This window comes from Choloepus didactylus, chromosome 8 (assembly GCF_015220235.1).
Source record: "Choloepus didactylus isolate mChoDid1 chromosome 8, mChoDid1.pri, whole genome shotgun sequence".
In the NCBI taxonomy this organism is placed as follows: domain Eukaryota; kingdom Metazoa; phylum Chordata; class Mammalia; order Pilosa; family Megalonychidae; genus Choloepus; species Choloepus didactylus.
Genome location: NC_051314.1, coordinates 20642230 through 20665119, shown reverse-complemented (window position 1 = coordinate 20665119; position 22890 = coordinate 20642230). Strand labels below are relative to the sequence as shown.

The following is a 22890-nucleotide window of genomic DNA, read 5'->3' as shown; positions in this document are numbered from 1 at the left end:
CTATCAGGGCCCCATGACTCATCTGTCGTTCAGTATGGGTCTTCAGCGTTTAGGGGTTGGGGACCTTCTCGACCTCTCGTTCACACTTTTACCTGCCTCCCCTTCTTTTTCCTAAGGTGACCCTTAGGAACGCAGATTGAGACCCCCAACTTTATGAGGCTGAACAAGAAACCATCCCTGTATTCCTTTATCTTTATTGCCTCTGATTCCCTCCCACAGCCCATTCATTCATCGGCAAACATTTGGGGGAACCTCTGCCACATTCTAGACTGTGCCAGGCACGGCAGCCCCAAGATGCAGGCCTGCCCAGCAAGTGAGTTAGGGCATCGAGGACCAATCCTTAAGTAGAACAGGCGCCAGGAGGGCAGAGATGCTGAGCGGAAGAAAAGGGGGACGAGCTTGGCCTGGGGAGGCTTCCAGGGGAGGTGGCATTTCCGATGGGCGGGTGTGAAAGGATGACAAACAGGAAGGCAGATGCATCCTCACCGAGGCAAGGGGCACCAAAGGGCAGGTCAGTAAAGAGGGGTGTGGGAGGTCCGGGGGGTGGCAACTTTCTAGTGGCAGGACTTGAGGTGGGGCCCAAGCGCCAGACAGCTGTGCCTACATGGCTGAGCTAAGAATCCTGTAGATGCTAGGGCACCAAGTGGGCCTGGCGGGGAGGTGGCTGGGGGTCATTGATCCCCTTTGTTTCTGGGAACATGAAGGGAGCTTGCTGGAGAAGGATCACCTTTACCACTTTCTGGGCTTTGGAGCTTTGACCTTCCCCACCCAACTGCTCCATGCAGAGTAAAAGTTTCAACAATTCCTCTTTCTGCTTGGTGAACGTTTGGGGACAGTTGTCTTACTGCTCTCTTAGAAACCCAGATCACAGAAACACCATCTTCCTTCTAAGGTGTGTGGTTTTCTCAGCCCAGAAGCAGATGTGCCCTGAGACTTTGCCGGGTCCTGGCCCAGTGTACCCATCTCTTTCCCCTAAATCGGCTGTGGCCACAGGAAGACCTTGAGGATGGCTGCCTTGAAAAACTGTTAGATTAGAAATTAAGTGTACTAATCCAAAGTCTAGGCACATGCCTAGTTGGTGATTCACAATCTTTGTCTTTTAATAGTTTAAAATTGAGGTCATCACTTAAGACATGAAAGCAGGGGGAGGGTGGCATGGAGGTTTTGTTTTGTGTTGCTTTGGGATAATCTCAATGTTCCAGGCAACTTGACCTTCCTGGGCCAGTGTTCCTTTCCTCCCTTCTCTGGCCTCTTTGTTTCATATACAACAGACGTCAGCTGGGGCCCCCGAGTGTTTACTCCAGAAGCAATCCACAGTGCTTACGAGATGAGGGGAGAGGGGAGCTGGCCCTGCCCCTCCGTCCCCTTCCCCGGGAGGCCCGGGACTGGGCAAGCTCAGCAAGGGCATCCCCAAGGCAGCCTGGCCTGGGGGGACCCCAGAAAACAAGGCAGGCACTGAGAAACAGGAGTCTGTGCAGGGAGGTTTTAATATCCTCCTGGATTTAATAGCTTTCCCTGAGATGGAAACTTAGGTTGAAATGATTTGCAGCTCTCCAGATTTTCTGAGTGCATGTGTATTGGGGTTTATTTTTAGCCGCAGGGGTTCATTTCTTGCCAAAAAAACCTGCTTAAATAAAACCAAGATTAATATTTTTACTTAACGGAAAGAGTTAGTCAGGGCAGGCTTTGAACTGGAGCCTCTTTATCTTGATTGGGAGTGCATTTTAACTGTCGGGGCTTGGCTTTGACATCAACAAAAAGGGCCTTTGAAACTGACGGGAGAGGAGGGCTCTCGGGGGAGCCAGGGTAGGATGCGGGGAAGGTGTATTTGTGAAAACTGGTCCTCACAGGGGCTGCCCCGCTCCCACCCTCAGGCTTTCCCCGGACATCAGCCTGGAGAGGCAGGAAGGCGGGATCCCGTCTGGGATCCATACCTGGCTGCTTTCTCGCCCCTTCCCCACCCAGATCTGGTCCAAGCTTCGGCTTCCTCTGGCTTCAGATGTAGCAAAACCAGGTCTCTTCCCCGGGATGAGCACGTAGTGAGGGCCGGAGTCAGTGACCTGCCACCCCTCCCTGAGACGGAGTGCACCCCCTTGGTGCCACATTGGTTCTCTGGGCTTGCTTCTGTTGCTGTGCTTGTCATGTTTAATGTCTTTTACCTGTTTGCTTGCCTGTCTTCTCTTACTTCTGCCCCAGGAGTTCCTAGGAGCCTCGTTTATCTCTGCATCCCTGTGAGTCTAGCACAGTGCTCAGTAAGTGATTGTTGAACTGATGTTTCTCTGACCCGATGAGTGCACAATTGCTGTTATCATCTTTTGATCGAATAAGGCTCAGAAAGCTTCCGTTATTTGTCCGAGTGTACACCAGGGACTTATTTATCAACTTTTTTTTTTTTTTTAAGTACCCTCCACGGGTGTGGCACTTCATGCATGAATCGCATTTAGCATCATGTATTCAGCAAATAGGTATCAGGAGCCTGCTGTGTGTCGGGCACTCTACCGGATGCCCAGGCTACAGCTGTGAAATGACACAAAAACCTGCCCAGGTGAGGCTTACATTCTAGTCGTTAATGAAAAACAAGTGAATACACAACATGTCAGGTGGTTTTGAGTGCTGTGGAGCAGGATAAGGCTGGCTAGGGGCTACAGGGAAAACGGGGTGGGCAGGGGCCAGGGAAGGCCTCCTGCAAGGTGATACTGGAAACAGGTGAAGGAGAGAGCCAGGTGGAAACTGAAGGAGAATGTTCCAGGCAGGGGAACAGCAAGGGCCTTGGGATGGAGGCCATGGGGGTGGGGTGGGGGATGGAGGCCAGGGTGCTAGAGAGGGGTGGGCGAGTTGTCACGGTCTGAGATGGGGAAGGTCAGCTGGGAGGCCCAGGTGTGGGGAAGAGCTGTTATCAGGGGTTCCATATAGGGTGAGCTGGAGTTGAGGTGTCTTCTTAGACTTCCAGGTGCAGATGTGGATTAAGCTCCTGGATATATGAGTTACGGGTCATGGGAGAGTTCTGGATTGCAGACTATAAAATGTGGGCATTGCCATTTGTACAGATGGCATTTAAGGCCATGAGCTGCATGTGAGATGAGAGTGAATTGGATTGAGCATCACGGGGGTCACAGGTGACCTTGACAAGAGCTGTTTCAGTGGAGGGGGGAGATGGCTTAGTCATCCCAAGAACTCTTTGGGGTTGGTAATCTTCACCCACAGTTTGTGCGCTGGGATGGGAAATGACTTGCATCCGAGTCCTCCTTGCTCCCTGCCCATTGTTCATTCCAGTGTGGGTGGCTGCTTCTCCAGGGGTTTTGTTGCTCTGATCCTCCAGCTCCCACATCTTTTTAGAAGGCCTTTGGGGGTTTGATTTTATGGTGACAAACCTGCTGGGAACCAGAGGGATCAACTTAGGGCAAGCGCTTTGGGTCTCTGCCCTTCACCCGTAATTCCTCAAGTTTTTCCTCAAACATGGACATAAGTGTCCCCAAAGAGGCAGCAGATATTTAAGGGACCTTGTAAAGGGTCACTGAGAAGGATGTGAAATACCCTCAGGGGTTGAGGAAACACTGAATCACAAGAACTCTTTTGCCATTTTCCTCTAAGTGCATTTAAGAATCTACAAGTAAACACCATCAGCAATATAACAGTATATTGTCTGTTTAGCTTTGAGGTTATACAGTGCCTTTTTACACACACGTTGTCTCCTTTGATTAATCAGTCTAATTAGCCTCAGACTCACTGGGTTGTGAGAAATCTTAGGATCATCTGGTTCTGTGATGTCTTAAATTCCATGAAAGTCTTACTGGAGAGCTCACTGTGTGAAGCAGATAAATGTGTGTTTGAGTGATTGGAAAGGGTGGCTGGGATGGTGCTTAAGGGGATGTGGGAGGCTTTGGGGACTTATCAGGGTACCTCCTAGGTACCCTCTTCCTCTCTGATCCCCATCAGGGCTGCCTAGCGGTCGGAAGGTGCAGAAGTATGAACTATTTTCCAATCCCGTACAGATCCCATGTAAAGCTTTTTAGGCAGTCTGCTTTCCTGGGGAGCATCCCCCCTCCCACATTTCTTTTAACCAGGGTACAAAACTGCTCTCAGGGGCTCTGATCCTTATTTCCATAGATAACAGAAAGTAATAGAATGAGATTACAGGAACAGCAGTGCTTAGCGCATAATAGGTGTTCAATAAATTATGGCCACTGTCAATCCATGCCAGCTTCCCTGCCCTCTCTTCCTGATTCCCTCGTGTGACGCCATCCACGCAAGCAGCCGATGGTTAATTAGCAGGTGGGCAGCTGGAGCAGCAAGGGGCCTGACCTTCCTTGGACAGCCTAAAGCACAGAATCTCCAAAGTGAACCAGTAAGGGGAGGTGCTTGGTGAGCCGAGCCAGAGGAAGGGGGCCTGCCCTACTGTGTGCTCGCTGTCTTTGCCAGGAGCGCACTGGCCTTGGATAGGACCATTTCTGTGTCATCCTGTGGGGATGATGGCCAGGAAATAAACATCAAGTGAAGATCAGACAAGCTGAATTACAGGGATCCCTCCTTCCTGGTTTCTGGAATGTTTCCATAAGTCAGGCATCATTTTAGCAGTCCCAGGCCTCTCTTGTCCACCAATTCCAGGCTGAAGAAGAAAAGCGAGCCCACCAGCCAGGCTTTTAAGCCTATCTAGAACCTGCCTGCTGCAGTCATTTCAGAAATATAGCCCCTGACCTGGGGCTGACACTCTCAGTGACTTCCCTTTTTGGAGAAATTCAGTCTACCTGCCAGCCACATGTGCCTTAACTGTCCCCCTAAAAACCATACGCTAAGCCAGCAACATCATTTTATGGGGCCATTACTGAGAGCGTTTGAATGTGTGTGGCAGAATCCAGATGGCTGAGTGAACTCCTATACCATGGAGAGGATTTGTACTGCTCTTGATAGGATTCCCGGATGGACAAAATCTAGTTTCCTAAGGTGGTATGCATTAATTTGGGTAATGGATCTCTGATTCCCAAACCAGCCAACTTGGCATGGTTGCTGCTTGGCCTTCCGGTGTGCCGGTAGGAAAGTCCCACATCGGTTCAGGGAAGGGTGGTCTGGATTTGACTGAAGACGGTTGGATGGGGGCTCAAACAGAGAGAGGCAGCGGTCAGCCCAAGGGTTCCCTGTCCCCCTCCGAATATGCTGATAAATAGCAGATGCACAGTTTCTGGAGACGTACGGTTAAGCTGTCCTGCAAACTGAATCCTGTTTGCCACCGGGAATGTTTTTTGTTCACAACTTGTGCTGCTTGTGGACCACATAGCTAGGGATGGGGGAGGGGCAGCGTGGCGTCGTTCTGGAAGGGACGTATGCTTGTCTTGTTTTTGCAAGCTCTTATGGCCCTCCCAAAAAATATTTAAAGGAAGAACAGATAATTCTTTAGAGAAGCACCTTTACACCTGGATCCTCAGGTGTATCATACATTTAAGAGGACTCTGTGTATATTTACAGATCGGTATGCCAATTACACAAGCACACACAGCCCAGTCAGGTTGTTCTTAGCTACTATAGTTAAAATACTGTTTCTTCCTTAATTAATCTCTTTCTTGTTTTATTTTGACCCCCATATCCCCCGGAAGCCCGAGAGAGAGGCTCAAGATGGAGATTCAGGGTGTGCCTCATCCGTCCGTCCTCTGAAGGAGCTTTTGTGCCTTGGAGATTAGCCTTCTAGCCATGAGCTTTGAAACCTTGTCTCCTAGGCTAGACTGCTCTCTGTGAAAGCAGGACATGGGGCTTCTATTTCTTCTTGTCACCTCCCACCGACACACAACCCAGTTTTCCGGATACCATCCCAGTTCACACCCTTGTTGGTTTAGCTGGGCCAGTCTACAGCACGAGGGGAAATAAAGGAAACCTGTGTCTAGCTCAGACCATCTTTAAGCCTGGCTTCTTGCCATCACGCCAAGGTGGAGGGAACAGTTGGACATGCCGCCAGCTCCAAGTTTAGAAACTGTCTTCCCTTGTTGTTGGAGAGTCACGACCCTCCCTCCCCTCCCTTGTCCACACTGGCCCCTGCGCTGGCAGATGCCCTGAGAGAACCCTCGTTTGCCAAACAGAAAAGTACAAAATAGCCCACATTTGAGTTGCAGAGGGGAAACTGAACAAATAAAGAAATATTAATTCAAAAACCAAAGAGACAGATTGGGGGTTGGCTGGCGATTTTGCTTTGGAAGGACTTCGTAAATCTATTTGGGAGAGCAGAATGTTGCACAATTTTTCGTTCAGTTCAGCCCAGTTTTATAAGGAAAATATTGGTATGGCCCCTAGGCTGGGTCAGCTTTCTCAGTCTGGACCGTGACCATGGGATCTTGTTGGAACGGTTCTGGTAGGCCCTTCTTGGGGTACGTGGGGAGTGATAAGATGGGGCAGGTAACTGCGATGGAGTAGCGGCTTCAGGCCTAAAAATACCTGGTATATTTGTTCTGATCCGTTCATTTGTGCTCCCCCCCACCCTGAAAATTTGCAAGGCCAGAATATTTTCGATGAGTTTGCCTTTTTTCTCATCCAGGGGAGAACCTGCCCAGTCATTAGCACTGTTTACAGTGCACATTAGCAGCCTGAAGATGCTCCAGGGCTGAGCCAAATACTAACAGGAGTCCCGGTAGTGGCAGTGAAACTAATAACAGAAACTAATAACACATGGGGCTTAGGATGGGCCAGGCACTGTTCTCAGTGCTTGAACTTAATCCTCATGGGAACATTAAGAAGTATTATTGTCATCATCCCCCCTTTACAGGTCAGGAAGCTACGGCACAGAGAGGTTTAGTAATATCCCCAAGGTTGCACAGTGGCAGAGCTAGATTTGAACCCAAGCAGTCAGGCTCCTGAGCCTGTGCTCTTCAGTGCTATGCCTTGTTGCTGCTCCACTAGTAGTATATACCTCACATATAAGCCATGTGACTGGCGTTGGGCTAAGACACTGGAGAGATTTAAGAGGAAAGAACCCAGGGGAAGCAGGGGTTTGCCTGGGGCTACACAGTAATGGTGGAACTCTAATTTGAAGCTGGTCTTCTGGCTCCAAAAACTTTCTCTCTTTTCATCAAACTATCCTCCCATGAAAATGTTCCAGGCACAGGCCATTTCAGGGTAAGGAAGGAATTGGCTGGCTATGTGTGTACAGAAGCTTCCAGAAGTGCCCCGCTTTGTGGGACAGATCTGTTTATGACATGTTATGTCTAAATCAAGTCAAGCCACTTATGAGCCAGGAAAGTGTAGACATTGCTATTTAAAGGGACCGCTTTTGCCTTTTTCCCCCCTAAGGCAAAGGCTCACTCCCCAGTTTACCTTCGGTGCTAATGAGAAAGAAGATGGATCCAAATGAATTCAGGAAGCGTCACTAGTAAAGTCCTGGCAGATGTACTTTCTGCCCAACAGTTAAGCTGTTACAACCTGCCGGTGGGAGTTAATATAGAGGAAATAGTCCCTGGGGCCTCTGGGAGGATGGCTGGCTGCCTGCCGAGGATACTGTTGCAAGGTTAGACACAGAGGTGGATGCTGAATCTTGAGGGAGCTTGGCCTGAGATCTTGCCAAACTCTCATTTTTACAGCAGACTTGGAAACAGCCACTTGCCTCCTCCCAATTTGAATTGCCTCAGCTAAATTGCTAACTCTGCCAATGGGCTCGATGTTTTGCCATCACTGGCAAGGAAAGTCTGGAGGGGTCGCTGATTCATCTGGGTCCTGACTTTGTGTCTGCCCAAGAGGGTCGGATCCAAGCTCATTTGGGAAGGAACAGGACAGAATCCAGTAGGAGTGGGGAACTGGTTCCTAGAGAGATCACATCAGATCAGATTAGAAGAACTGAGAAACATGTTGTGGGGCATACACAATGGGGAAGGATAATGAAGCTACCAGAATTTCTTAAGAATGGACGGGGGTTGATGATGCAAAGGCGTTCTGTTTAACAAACACTTACTGGGCACCTATTCCTTTTTTGGGTTATGTGCACCTTGAGGTAGGAAAGAATGACAGGATCTTGGAGCTGGAAGAATTCAACTTGCTATTCCATACATGGCTGCCATACATGCAAAATCCATTCCATTCTGGTCAACATCTTAGCAGGAGAGCACCCACCTCCCTTGAGGGAGACAGTAACTGCCCCCATGGCAGCCCCCAGTTTTGGTTGCTAACTCTTGTTACTAGATGACGTTTTCTTTGGTTGAGCCAATCACTGATACCTCTTGGTAATTTCTGAAATCTATTTTCAAGACATTTCCATTTGCTCCTCCATGTGCCTGCTTTACAAATATTTGAAGTCAGCCATTGGATACTTCTGCTTCACATTAAGTAGAAAGAGAGGACACCGCACCTATAATCTAAATGTCAGTCTGTCTCCTCTGAGTTCACACTGCACGTGGTAAAAGTCTCTCTTACAGCCCTCATCATGCTGGCTCTATTTTAGTTTTCACAGTCAACAAATATTTACTGAGCAGCTTACTTTCTGTAAGACATTGTGGTAAGAAATTACACACCATCTTTTGCTTACTCCTCATTCCAAGTCCCTGAGGTATAGTTACACCCTCTTTATAGATGAGAAAATTGCAGCTCCGAAAGAGGAAATGGTTTGCTTTACTTCCCTCAGTTTCCTCATCAACATAATGTGAATGCTCAGGGTGCTCTTAAAAGCTGGCTGTGAGGGGTAAACAAGTGAAACGTCACATAGTAGGAGTGCAGCAAATGGGAGCTGTTTCTCTTGTAACAACCCTTCCACGCTCAGCACGTTCCATTTTTGGTAACAATGATGATGATGACATTAATAGGCTTCATTGAATTTAAACTGTGTCCCAGACACTGTGTCAAGAGTTTCAAGTGTGTTTTCTTACCTAATCCCTTCAATTCAGGAAGTTGGTACCATTTTTATCCCTGTGTTATGGAAGAGGAAATAGAGACCAGAAGCAAAATTACTTGCCTGAAGTCCCACACCCATAAACAGCAGAACAGGGATTCTGTCTCCTGAGCCCTGCTCCCAACCTCTACCTCTTTCTTTACATCCTCATTGAGCAAGACTTGATTGCATCCTGTCCCATCTAAGTGCTGGGCACCGAGGGGCTTGATCACAATGTCGACTGGGGCACTGGGGGGAGCCGGGGCATCACAGCCCTGTGAAGGTGTCAGGGATTTATCTGTGCAAAGGAAGAGCTCCAAATGAGGTGAAGGTTACGAAGGGGTTCTCCCAGAAGGAGAATACACCTGGGAGACCATAGAATTGCCAGGTGGACCATGGAGGGAGGCAAGGAGCTCCAACAGGCAAAGTAGGTTATAGTGAAACCACAAATTTAAGAAGACCCCTAGAGGATGGGTGTAGCCCAAGAATGTCTGGGGTAGGCAACTGTAAACATTTGGGGTGATGAGCTTGAATGGTGGCTGCTTCACCTTTCTCCGTCACTCCCCTCCCCCCTTCCCCCACTGTCTTTCATCAGAATTCTTGCTTTTATAAACACAATCATCTATCCCAGTTGGCTTAAAGGTAAGAAAGGAATTCCAGGCTCCCCCAGGGTTGGCAAAGTCACTCCGAGATGCTGTCCCCATGTGGTTCAGCTCTCCATGACCTCCCTCCTGTCTCTGTCTTGCAGTGATCCGGGCCAAGGTGGTGGGGAAGAAGCTGGTGAAGGAGGGGCCCTTTGGCACGCTGGTCTACACTGTCAAGCAAATGAAGGTGAGTGAAGTCAACCTGGCACCAGGAGGGTTTCTGGGTCCTGGCCAAGGGAGGCCGGCGGGTTGGAACAGGGGTGCCTGTTTGTTCAGTGTCTAAGCCCCAGCCCCAGCCCTTCCATCCTGCTGGAGGGGGAGTTGCTGAGGCAGCAGAAAGGGATGCTCAGGGAGGGGAGGGGATGCTGGCTGCCTCAGCCAGAGACTCTGCAGGTGGAGGTACTTAGAGGCAGTTGTTAAGAGGCTGAGCTCTGGAACCCTCCCCCTGGACCTCGGTCTTCCCATCTGTAAAATCAGGGGGTTGGACTAGCTTTTGATAAGAGCTCTCCCAAGCTCTGCCTTTCTGCGATGCAACAGTGCCTACAGGTCTTGTACGGTTGCCGAGATCACAGTTTAGGCTTGCAGCCCTCAGGTCTTTACACTGAACCTCTGCTGATTATAGGACCCTCCTTCTGAGGTAGGAACTGCAGCCTCTTTCTCTGTTTTTCCAGCTCTGATTGTCTTCCTGCATCCCAGCTAGCAAGGTGTAATAACATTTTCATATTATTAAGCATACTACTGAGCATATTAACCTCATGAAGCATGTTCAGAAGTGTGCCTTAGGAAAGAGAACACCAGATTCAAAGCCTAGAGAATCTGCTTCCTGGTCTCAGCTTGGTTACCTTGGAAAGGTCCTTTTTCCCGGGCCTCAGTTTTGCTAACAGCTACAGTGCGGGGCTGGGTTTTGTACCCCTGAAAGCCCTTCACCTGTGGCATTTCAGGAGTCTAAGTGCCTTGGGGCTGCGGCAGCGTCACTTTTAAGCAGCTGCAGGTGCTGTAGGTGCACCTACTGTTTGCCTCCTGCGAGGATGGGGGTTCCACCTTGGATAACTCAGGCTGCTCAGCCATGGTCCATCAGCCCCCTCTGTGAGCACCTCCCTACAGGCAGAGCTTTGTGCCAGGGGCCATGGAGGCCCCAAGGAAGACACGGTTCCTGCCTTCAGGAACTAGAGTCAGGTCAGGGGAGGAGACCCCTGTGCATGATGAATCAGCAGTTTAAGATGGGGTGTGCACAGGTCCAAGGAAGCTACCAGGCCCTTTCCCCCACTGACTGTGTTTGCATCCCCAGCAAGGAGGGCAGGGCCTGGCATGCAATAGGGACTCGGCGAATGCTTAGCCATCCAAATGGGGGCATGGGGGTGAGAGTCGCTGGCTTCACAGTTCCCCAGAGGAGACAAGCTTTGATACCCAGGTGGAATTGAGCGGGTGGAGTGGCCCAGCCGACTAATAGTACCCCACCACCCCAGAGGCAGACTCTAGGCCTTGTTAGTTCTGCAAGCCGAGGCGCGAGGTTAGAGGGACTAATTTTGTGCAATCTGTTCTTTGGATTCAATTTTGGAAACATCCACAGACTTCTGGTTATGTAATGTCCAGAGTCAGCCCTGGCCAGCTGCCCCGGGCTGCCCCTGCCTGGTCATGAGACCAGCTTATGTCTCTGGACGGCTGTGGGGAGAGAGAGTGGGCGGAGGTGGGGAACCAACAAGACCGACAAACCCAAAAAACCGACTTCACGACCTCTGGCAGCCGGCGAGGGGGTGCCAAAGCAGATCAGACCAAAGAAGAGGTTCCGGAAACACATTCGCCCACCCGTTGTGGAACAATCCACATGGCAAGGCGTTTTGTGGCCGTAAGAGAGCTGTGAGGAAAATAGCTGGGAAGCGGTGGTTCCTCCGCTGGCCTTAGCTTCCCTCCTGCTTTCAGAGCCTGGAGATCAGGGGGACAGAGGCCCTTCCCTGGGGCAGAGTGTCCCATGCCCCTCGCTAGTGTCAGGCCAGCCACCGGGCATTGTTTACAGGCTGAGTAACATTTCCTCACCCAGAAGCTCAGATGGTCTATGCTTTCAGTTCACCAGTCTTCACTTAGATTGATGGAATCAAGGCGGTAGGCATTAGAAGGGATTCTGGTGCCACCAGTTTTGCTTCTAACAGAGGCTCAGAAGCAAATGACTTGCACAAAGTCATGTGTTTAATTAATGGCAGATCTGGTTCCCAAGCTGAGGTGCGGAGATTCCTCCCCAAGCCATGGCTGTTCTTTACCTGACTCCCAAAGTCTCCCTGCCACCTTACTTTGATCATCCAACACTATCTGATGCCTTTTATTAACTGTGGCCCTCCTACCAGTCCAGTATTAGATGGCTCGTAGAAATGGTCAGTGACTCGCTATCTGGAGAGTCCTCTCCATTCTACAGGTCTCCAGAGAGCAGTCTGCAAATCAGAGAAGGTGCAGGCATAGGCATCGGGGAAGTGCATCCATCCATCCATCCATCCATCCATCCATCCATCCACCCATCCACCCATCCCTCCTTACCTCCCCACTCCCTCTCTGAACACCTATTCTGTTTAGCAGTGTGCCCCATATGGTGGATATAAAGAAAATATTTGTTTTTTTCTACCTGTTCTGCTTTCATTTTATTTAATATAATAGTCCATACAAGTAACATGTATTGAGCCTTTGCTATTTGCCAAACATCTGCCAAGCCTCCGCATGGGCCAGGTACCCTATGAAATCGGTACACCGTTATCCTCTATTTTACAGGCAAGGCACCAAGATCATGTAGCTTGAAAGTGGCAAGCTGGAGCAAAACCACACAGTGTTTGTCTACAAGGAGACAACAGGGCAGAGGGGCAGTTGGCTGATTAGTCATTGCCACTCACCTTTGTGTCCCCTCCACCGTTTTTATTTACTTCCTCCTGGGAACAAAAAAGAGCTCAGCCTGGGTTTGTCATCCCTCAGTGTAGCTCTTGACTTGCAACATCCTGCAAAGGGTGTAGCAGAAAACTCTGTGGGCGGGAAGGTGGAGAGGCCAGAGGCCAGCCTGCATGAATTTTGGCACTGGTCCCTGGGCAGCTTTGTTCTGGAGGATTAGGGAGCCTACCCTGAGAATCTGATGGGGTGAGCAGTAGCTCCCTCAGAGCAGGACTAAAGGAACGCTGAGATCTGAGAATTCTGACACCTCCTGTCTGACCTCTCTTGGATACCTCCCCACCCCAAAACTGGTTACCCGGATGAAAGGCAGGCAGCTCCTCTCCTATCTGCTCGCTCTGGAGCCCCAAATCTACCTCTCAGGCACATCATGAGTGTGCAGAGATGTACAGGTGTGTGTGTTTGTGTGTGTGTGTGTGTGTGTGTGTGTGTGTGTGTGTGTATAGGATGCAAGCCGTTGGAATTTTGAGGGAGCTTATTGCAAACCAAAACTTGGAGATTAGCTAGGGCTGGGCTGTAGTGCAAAGGTGATTTCCTGAACTGGCTGCTCTAATCCATGAGGACTTTTTTATCTCCCATCAGGACCATGAGAAAGTGGTCTACTCTGCCAGGAGCTATTGTTTATGCTATGGACACATGCTCTCAGGCTGGCTGTAGGGGACAGCACATGGGAACAGTATGCCCCAGCTGGTCTTGGAATGGCCCTCTGGGGATACCTGCTGGTCACGTACTTTACGTGTCCCAACTGTGGGCAGAACAGATCTTCCAGGTGTTTGGAACACTTGGCTCCTGGGGGTTTCTTTCCATCAGTGGTTTGTCTAATCAAATGAGCAATGAGGGTTTCGCCTTTGGAGCCCCATCTGGAGCCCGGCGTCCTCTAGGAAGCCTCCCTGACCTCCCCAGCCATAGAGAAGCATTGCCTGCCCCCCACCCCCATGACTCTCACTAGGCCCCTGTAGAAACTCAATGTCTTCTCATGTGCTCTGCCTCCCCAGCTAGCCAGCACATTCTGTAAGAGAAAGACCATGCACTTTGTATCTCCATCAAATACCTCATGCCTCCAAGCCTCAATTGCTGTCTGTAAATGAGAAAAATTGCAGGTTTAAATGGGTTCATGATGTAAAGCATCTAGCATCGTGCTACTCTTTCTTAGGCAGGCAAGAAATAATTGACGTCATGGTGATGCTTCCTGCTGTTGATGTAGAGCTGAAACCAGAAATTTTCTAAAAATTATGCAAATGATCCCAGACTCAGAAACTTCTTTCTCACATTATTTATCCCTTCACCTCAAGGGAAGCCAACTTCATGGAACTTTGAAGAAGGGGTCCCAGCTGCAGTAGAGGCTAGCTGGCAAAGAGCAATCTGCTTACATCTGAAGTTCTGAACCAGCTTTAGCTATGCAGGCTAAGAGATGAGGATGGACACTGGAGTACAAGGGGACCAAACCTCTCCCTCCTCTCACTCCGAATTTTAGTATAACTGGGTTTAAGCAAACTTTCACTGTCAGGTGCTATTCTAAGTCATGAAACTCGCAGGAACACCCTGAAATAAGCGCTTTTTCCAATTTTACAAATGAGAAAACCGAGACTGAAGTTGGTTTAGTAACCAGCCAAGTGGCTAGTAAGTAGAAGAGACAAGATTCAAACTCTGGCTGTCTGTCTCTAGAACCTGAGTTTACCACTAACCTTCCATTGCATTGGTTACATCAGATTACCTTTAAGATCCCCTCTAATTTCTGAGATTTTCTGGTTCTCTGGTTTTAGGACATTATAAACCCATTATAAACCTCCTACATTTGTCAAACCAATTCTAGATCTCTATGACTACAGACTTTAGTGATAATTTTAGGATCAATATTTAGGTCAAGATAGGATAATTATAAAGACAGGACGGCAAAATGTATAAAATCTACTCTTACCATATCTTTACCATTTTGTTATTTTCAGAATTGATTCTAAAATGCAGCACTGGGTTTGTTAGACCCAGTCAACTGAAATGTTTTAAAACTTTGGTTCTGTGTGAGAGTGCTCGAAGCAATGTTAAAATAAAGGTTCCTTCAAGCTCACAAGTAGCATTGATGCCTAGTTGATTTCGATGACTCAAGTTCTTAGTGAGCAATTCAAGGCACGCTACTCTAAACAAGGGTGAGATTGTCATCCTTAAGGCAGAAAGGAGATAAAGGGGAAAAACAGACAGAGAATGAGCCAATGTTCCAATAGGATGGGCCCAAAAGATTTAGAGCAAGTATTTAGTTGAAACATTTGCCAAAAATTGAAGGAAAATCTATACCTAAACAAGTAATTGCTCTGCACAGGAGTAAATTTTCTTCGACAGCCATACTTCATGGCATGCACATGGCAGGACTTTTAAACATGGTTCCTGTTAAAGCCGGAGAGGGAACATCAATCACCGTGGAAGTGGGGGGTATGACTCGACACACCCCTGCTCTCCCGCGGCATAATTGAGAGCCTAGTGTAGACAGCACTTCCCACAGGGCTTGTCTGTGTTCCCTTGTTCAGCTGGCAAGTTTTGGGGAAGAAGAGGGGTTAAGAAGGGAGTGCAGGTAAATTAAAACCATGTGCACTTGAGTCAATTAGATCAGCATTCCCCTTAAAAAGGCAAAGGCTCCCATACTTGGTAGATCACCATTTAAAAGAAGATGAGTGAGTACAGAAAAAGAGAGAACTCCATCAGACTGAACGGGAGACCTTTAGATGAGATACCTGGCTTTACACTAATTACCATCAGTAAATTAATAAATGCATGTCAGGGACTAATGGAGAGACCTTGTCCTATTGCAGATCCTTAGGACAAGCCCAGAGGCCACAGTGGTACAGGGTCTTATGTACTTTGAGAACTGGAGGGATGTTGGGATTGGGCGATGCCTCAGTGCCCTGTCCCACCAGCTCACACAGTTAACAAAGTTGTTTTGACAGATCCTTGCTTGTGTAACACTCCTGGACTTGACCTGGAATCACAAAGTTGGCTCAGGCTTCTTGGTGTTCACACTGTGTCTCTGAGCACATGCTGATAAAGGAGGCACAATGGCTGTAAATGGAAATGGCATTTGCCTACATCAGAGGCCCTCGGTGATGAACTTCTGAGGGTCTGCAGTGAGAGAGCATAGGATGATGGTGGACGAGCATGGACTCAGGGGCAAGACCCCCCACTTGGAATCCAGCTTTGCCATGTCCCAGCTGTGTCCTTAACACACTATTTAACCTTCCTGTAAAATGGGGGTGATAGTTCCCACTCTGTAAGCTGCCCTGGGGAGCAGATGGGTTATATTAGAGCAGGGTTTCTCAGCCTCGGCACTGTTGACATTTGGGGGCTTGGATACACTTTGTTGTGGGTGGCTGGGGCTGTCCCGTGCACTGTATGCAGCATCCCCAGCTGCAATTGTGACAACCCAAAGCATCTCCAGATGAAGCCAAATGTCTCCTGGGGCCCAAAGTCACCTCTGGTTGAGGACCACTGTTTAAGATGATGAAATTGCTGACTTCATCAATAAAATGTCCCATATCAGCAATTTCTTATGGTTCAACCTAATAATTATAAAGAATTCAGTTAAAACTATAAATTTTATATGCAGATTTCTGTGCTTTATCTGGAGTAAAGGAATCCGGTACTATCATCAGCTCCTCAGAAGAACAGAAACGTTAAGGGTCCCTGGCCTGAGTGCCCCTTTTGCCAGCCAAACAGAATTTGTCGGTTTCATTGTCTGTAAAATGGGGATATAATTTCTACCTCCCAGAGTTCTGGGGAAGATGTTGGGAGAGGAACACGAGAGAGAAAAAATGTCACATCAGTGTCACGAGAATGCCCTCTGCGAGCACGGTTCGCTAAAGCAGCCACGACCCCTTTCACAGCAGCTCCTTTGAATTTCTGTACGTGTGTTGGGATTTGAGAAATGTGGGGACTTGGAAAAGTGTTGTTGGGGGAGTTGGAACAGGAGTGTGACTGGCTGGATGCAAAGAGTTCTCTGGGAAGGTACTACCCATCATGCACCATGGCTCAGAAGAGGGGAACAGGTGGCCTTGTGTGGGTGGAGGGTGCCTGTGTGGGTAGGTTGGTGATTACGACACAGTGACCTGTGAGGAAATGGATTCCCTTAGACCGACAGCCAGCATTTTTCCCAGGCCCTGGTCCTGCTCTCACGACTTTCCTTCTGCCCACAGATGTACCGAGGCTTCACCAAGATGCCCCACGTGCAGTACATCCACACGGAAGCTTCTGAAAGTCTCTGTGGCCTGAAGCTGGAGGTCAACAAGTACCAGTACCTGCTGACAGGTAACACCAACTCTAGTGTTAGGACAATATCTGGGAAATCCAGAAGGATGGGGAAGGAGTAACTGATCCAGCAGTGTCCTGAATTCCTTAGCCCTGTGTCCAGTAACTTCTGAGGAGCTCCCAGGGCTGAGTCCATCTTGCTTGCCCAGCAGTAAGCTTGAGGCCCTGACACAGGCTGGGCTGTAGTCTCAGCTCCACCACTGACCCTGTGGGGGAAATCTCCTGATTTTGCAGTGTTTCAGCTTTACTATAAATAAAAAGGGATTGTAGATACCCATTCCTCTCCATCTTGTGGTCAAGCTACTACATTTACCCTTTAAAGTTTTCCACCTTTAGGGCAGTTAATTTAGTGATGCAGAAAAGAAGAGGGAAACTCACTGAGGGAAGTAAGCAGGACCCTAGTACCTACTCCAGTACTTAATAGATTTGAGACCTTTTTGACAAATGGCTTGACCTCTCCAAGCTTCATTTTCCTCACCTGGCAAAGGAGAGGGGTACAGTCTGTCTTGAAAGGGTTTTGGGGGAGGGTGAAATAAAATCATGGGGTCTGAAAAGTACCCCGCACAGTACTTAGGCTAACGTGGGTTCTCAAAAGGTGTGAATTCTTTCCCTTCTGGCCAGTCTCTGGGCTAAAGCACTCTCCCCTTGTCCTCTGTCCTCCCCTAGGCCGCGTCTACGATGGTAAGGTGTACACAGGGCTGTGCAACTTCGTGGAGAGATGGGACCAGCTCACCCTCTCCCAGCGTAAGGGGCTGAACTATCGGTATCACCTGGGTTGTAACTGCAAGGTGAGCCCTGGGGAGAGCGTGGGGGGCAGGTGCTGGCTCTCAGCCCCAGAGAGCATCCACTCCTCCGGGTCCTTCTGCTGGGAGGGGCACGTGCTTGTGGGGCCTGGGCAGTGGGGTAGGCTGAGCAAAGAGGGTGAGGAATGCTGTTCCCGGCTGGCCAGTGCAGGAGGAGAGGGAAGAATGCCTTTCTGCTGTTCTCTGCCACCTCTGTGCTGCCCACTTAGAAGCTGCCGGAGCATGAGGGCCCTTCAGCGGCCCTGGCCCTCTTGGCTGTTCAAGGCTGTGGCAGGTACAGGGTCCTTACAGCCGGCAGATCCTCCAAGCAGGCCCTAGAGGGGTCACCTTGGCAGGTGATTCATTGGAGGCCCCTGCACCAGGCGGGCAGGCTGGCACAGAACTACTTATGCTGGGGTTTATAGGAGGTCATTCTTCAAGCAGGCGCATCTCCTTGACCCAAGCACCAGGCCAAGGCACGGCCTCCCTGCTGTGGGATGGAGTTGGCCCATTCTTTCAATTAATCCTTACAGCAACCCTGTGCAGTTTAGTTACTATTATCCCCATTTTTCAGATGAGGAAATGGGGGCTCAGAGAGCTTAAGTAACTTGTCTGAGGTCACACAGCTTGCTGATTGGTTTCCAACTCAAGGCAGTTGGACTCCAAAGCTTATGCTTTAAGCTTTCTATTTCCTCCATTCCCTAGAACAGCTGATACTTCCCATCCTTGCCTGTTGCCATTTGAGAGGCAAAAGCCCTCTCAGATATCTAATTCTATCATTTACAGGCTGTGCAACCCAGACAGAGCTCATTACTTAACCTCTCTGAGCCTCTGTTTCCTCATCTGTAAAAGGGAGCTAGAACTGTTAGGAGAATAAAGGGGAAGAAAGCAGAAGGACTCAGCAAAATGGTACACAGTAAATGCTCAATAAACGTTAGCTATTAGTATTTCTATCATCATCCCTAAGGGACTGATGTGGCTGAGCTCCCCCTGCAGGTACCCCACGTTCCGAATCCAGTTCTGGACAGCTTCATGCCTGGGTCTACCACGGGGAGCTCACCTACCCTTGGCTGTTCTCTAATTGCAGATTAAGTCCTGCTACTACCTGCCTTGCTTCGTGACCTCCAAGAATGAGTGTCTCTGGACCGACATGCTCTCCAACTTCGGCTACCCTGGCTACCAGTCCAAACACTACGCCTGCATCCGGCAGAAAGGCGGCTACTGCAGCTGGTACCGGGGATGGGCGTCCCCGGACAAAAGCCTCATCAATGCCACAGACCCCTGAACGCCAGACCCTGCCCTACCTCACCTCCCTCCCTTCCCGCTGAGCTTCCCTCGGACACTAACTCTTCCCAGATGATGATGACAATGAAATTAGTGCCTGTTTTCTTGCAAATTTAGCACTTCGAACACTTAAAGTCTATGCTTGTCATAGGGAGTTTATTTGGAATCATCCTCCTGGCCCACCCTACCCCTTCTTTTTGGTTTTGACATCACCCATTTCCACCGGGGAGTCTTTGGTGACATGCCAGAAAGAATGAGGAGTGTATACTCCTCTTCTTCATGATAATATAATCTATATTTTTTTAGGAAAACAAAAATCGAAAAACTACCCCATTTGGGCATTGTAATACCTACCCCCTCTTTCTTCTTCACTATCTCCCAGACCCCCCCTCCCTCTACCCTTTATCCTCCACCCCAGTACATAAAGGACGCAGACAAGAAAGTTGCTGAAAGGCCAACTGTTTTCAGAATCAGTTAAGGGCAGTGAGCAGATAGACTCAGGACACATAGATGATTTTAACACCGAGGAGATGCTACTGCATGTCCCAGCCAAACTATGTCTGTGTCTGCAGGTGGGAATGAGGGAGGGAAGGAAGAAACTGCAGGAGAGGGTCTGAGATGATGCAGCACACACAGAATTCCTCCAGCCCCGTGGTGCTCGGGTTGCCCAGACGGTGGGCCCAGGGGTGACATCCTTCAGAGTCTGGGGCAAGCAGCCAGGTCAGACTGTTAGAACTTTCTGAGTTGGTGAAGACTTCAACATCTGCCTGAAGTCAGGAGGCAATTTGCCTGCCTTGTACAAACACTCAGGTGAGAAACTGAGAATGATGTCTTTCCCTGCCTCCCATAAGATCTGCTTCTGGAAAACTCTTTGGTAGATTTGGCAGGGAGCTTGTCCTTATGTAAACTGGAGAAATAAACACACCATACACTATCTGCAGATATAGCCAAGTAGATTTGGATAGAGAATACTATTTCCAGTGGTAGTGTTTAGCTCACCTAGGGGGATGTGTTTGTATACACATTTGCATATACCCACATGGGGACATAAGCTAATTTTTACAGGACCCAGAATTCTGTTCAATGCTGTTAAATATGCCAATAGTTTAATCTCCTATTCTGTCATTGTTGCTTGTTGAAGAAAATCATTACATTCCAAGTTGACATTTATTTTTTTTCCTTTTAATTAAAATTTGATTCTGGACACCCTCAGCATCCCTCTTTTCCCCAAAACTGGGGTCATCTGACCTCTGTCCCTCTCCTTTTCTCCTGCTTCCTGTTTGGGGGCCTTCATTTAACTGCCTAACAGGCTTGGCTCAGATGGGAGATGAGTTAGTGGGGGTCAGGGGCCTGGGCAGAGGAAGGAAAGCTGCAGAGCAGCCCACTCCAGTAGACAGCCACCTCTTCTGGTTTGGGGGGACAGCTCGCTCCCTTGCACCCAGCTTGATGAGTGAAGGCCACTTCCCGAGCTCCTTGCCAGGTAGAATTAAAATTAGTGGTCACTGGGGAAGCCTGACTCTGCAAATCAGCCGCAGGGTCTTGGTTGTGTTTTATGAAATAAAACTATAATATAAACTCTCCTATTAAATAAAATTATTTTAAGTTTTAGTGGTCGAAAGTGAGATGCCAAGAGTAGATGACAAATGTATATTTTACTGGGTTTGGGATAATAGGATGGTGACACTCAAATTGATTGCTCTCTGTCTCTTTTTTTAAGATTATGGGTATTTATCCTCTATTAGTATTTGTATCTTCAGTTCATTCCACTTGAGGAAACAGAGCTGCCAACTGAAACAGGAGAAAAAAGAAGCGAGAACACATTGTGGTGTGCCCCTCCCATGCCCACCCCGCAGGCAATGCCCAGGCACCGGGTTTCCGTGGGATCGAGTTCATTGACTTCTCACCTTGTGGTCATGCCATTTGGTAGAGGGAAGATGGGAGACTTGGCCCTCTCTGTGAGGCAGGGTGAGTGGAGGGAGCTGACAGCAGCAGGTCAATGGTTCTTAGTCTGTGAGCCCCAGATGTGGTGTTTTGAGATTTATTTCAACCTCAGATTCTCACAAGACGGGACCCCTGGCCCAACCCACACAAGTGCCCCTCCCTAAACAGACACCAGTGTCTCCTCTCTAAGGTGTCTGGACCAAGGACGGTCCCTCACACAAGGAGGGACTTGGGGTGAGAACTGAACACGAGTCACCTGAACAGAAGACATGACGGAACCACTGTCCCATCTGTCAGGCCCCGGTGAGGGGAACATCAGGTCCTGGGCAAAGAAGGGTCCTTTGCAAAGTGATGTGGTCAGAGGGCGGTTTTTGAGCTTTCTATAAGCTATAGCTTTGTTTTGTTTATTTCACCTGTTCACTTACTGTATAATTTAAAGTCATTTATGTAGTTGAGACACTTCAGTATTTCAATCATATCATGGATGTTTTATTTTGCTAAATCTTGGGTCATGTGTAGGCTGTAATATGTGTACATTGTGTTTAAGAGAAGAAAAAAAGTTAAATCCACATGCCGCCATTTTCCTGAATCAAATTCTACAGTGGAATGGAGGGTAAAATGCTTCTTTTGTGCAGGCAGCTAGACTGGTAAGTAAGGGGACTGGAAGGGAAGTAGCCCCAAGACTCTTCCAGCCTCCTCCCAATAGGAATTCCTATGGTTTCTGGAATAGGAAGGAGGAGGCCACCAAAAAAAAAAAAAAGAAAGAAACTACATCCATGCTTTTGTCCTGTGTCAACTGGCCCTGGGCAACCTGCTGGTCACTGGCCACTCCCATCCTCCCACCCCCACATTCCTTTGCCTACCCAGTTGGGAAGCCAAGATTTCTCCTAAAACTCCAGGGCCAAGAGAGGGGTGATTCCAAGATCTCTTTGCCTCCTCTGGCCATCTCTTCTGCCTCCCAGTCATGGAAGCCCCACACCAGGTTCTCCCCACTGAGGCCAGAGCTCCCATCTGGTCAGGGAAGGTAACTCCAGGAGATTCCTATCCTTCTCCAATAAGTCTTCCTTCCCCTCATGCAGCCCCAGACCTGCATCATGGTGGTCAGGAGAGAACCCAGGGGCCCCATTTTCCACACCATGGTTCTTGAGCAAGGAAAGAAACATGACTTGTTGGAATGGCTCCATCTAGGAGATACGGTGATGCCTGTGAACAGTCCCCTCTCCTGCCCCAGCCCGTCTTCCCCTTCATCTTGGGCGTGACCGTCACCAGTATGGATTACCCCAAGATGGCACTAGATACTAGGGTTATTTTTATTTGGAGAGAAACACTTAAAAATAATCTGATGGCAAAAGTGAAACAAAATGGGGGGAGTGTGGGGGACATGGGTATCAGCAGCTTCTAAATTGGCTCTTTGAAGGTTAGAGGAGGAGAAGAGCTTAGAACAATCCATTAGGGGCTTCTTAGATTCTCCCATGCCCCACCCCCAACCTTTCCCTTTAGCCAGTCTGCTGTCCTGAAACCCAGAAGTGATGGAGAGAAACCAACCAGAGAAAACCCTGTCTGGAAGGAATGTATTTGTTGCTAAATTTTGTAGCACTGTTTACAGTTTTCCTCCATGTTATTTATGAATTTTATATTCCGTGAATGTATATTGTCTTGTAATGTTGCATAATGTTCACTTTTTATAGTGTGTCCTTTATTCTAAACAGTAAAGTGGTTTTATTTCTATCACACACCTGCCGTCTCTTGCCTCGTTGTGTCCTGACCGCTGTCGACGGTTCTGTAGCCGGCAGAGGCCTTGGAAACCTGTCCTGCCTGCCTGTTTCCGGTCTGAGCATAGCCCCCACCCTGATCCCCTTCCCCCTGCCCTCCATGTCCACCTCCACAGCTAGAGCAAAATTCCCTGGGGTGCACCCTGTTCCAGTCCTTTCCTGAGGCAGGAGATATTTCAGGATTCTCCCCAGTTCTTTGGAATCTGGATCTTTATCTAAACACCTACTGATGGCACAGGTGCCCCCAGATGGGGGCCCTGACTTGGCCTTGCCTGTTTTCTTCTTAGGAATCCCAACCTGGTGGAGGTTGGGAGGGGAAGTCTGCAAACAGCAGTCCTTGATGCCAACTGCCTGCCTGAAATTCCTAGTATGGGTTGGTCTGCTTGGGAATGCCAGGAACTCATCAGAACTCACAGCTGGGC

At 48.9% G+C, this 22890-nt stretch overlaps 2 protein-coding genes across 3 annotated transcripts in view; one reads left to right on the top strand and one right to left on the bottom strand.

The window, feature by feature from the left end:
- TIMP3 (TIMP metallopeptidase inhibitor 3) overlaps positions 1-22431 on the top strand; it is a 53664-nt gene extending 31233 nt beyond the window's left edge. Inside the window, exons 2-5 of the mRNA XM_037847794.1 lie at positions 9582-9664; positions 16578-16689; positions 17356-17477; positions 18559-22431. Coding sequence (XP_037703722.1) covers positions 9582-9664; positions 16578-16689; positions 17356-17477; positions 18559-18756 — 515 coding nt within the window. The 3' untranslated portion in view covers positions 18757-22431. The remainder of the gene's footprint in view (positions 1-9581; positions 9665-16577; positions 16690-17355; positions 17478-18558) is intronic.
- The window catches only part of SYN3 (synapsin III), a 467769-nt gene that overhangs the window by 302452 nt on the left and 142427 nt on the right, over positions 1-22890 (bottom strand). The window lies entirely within an intron of this gene.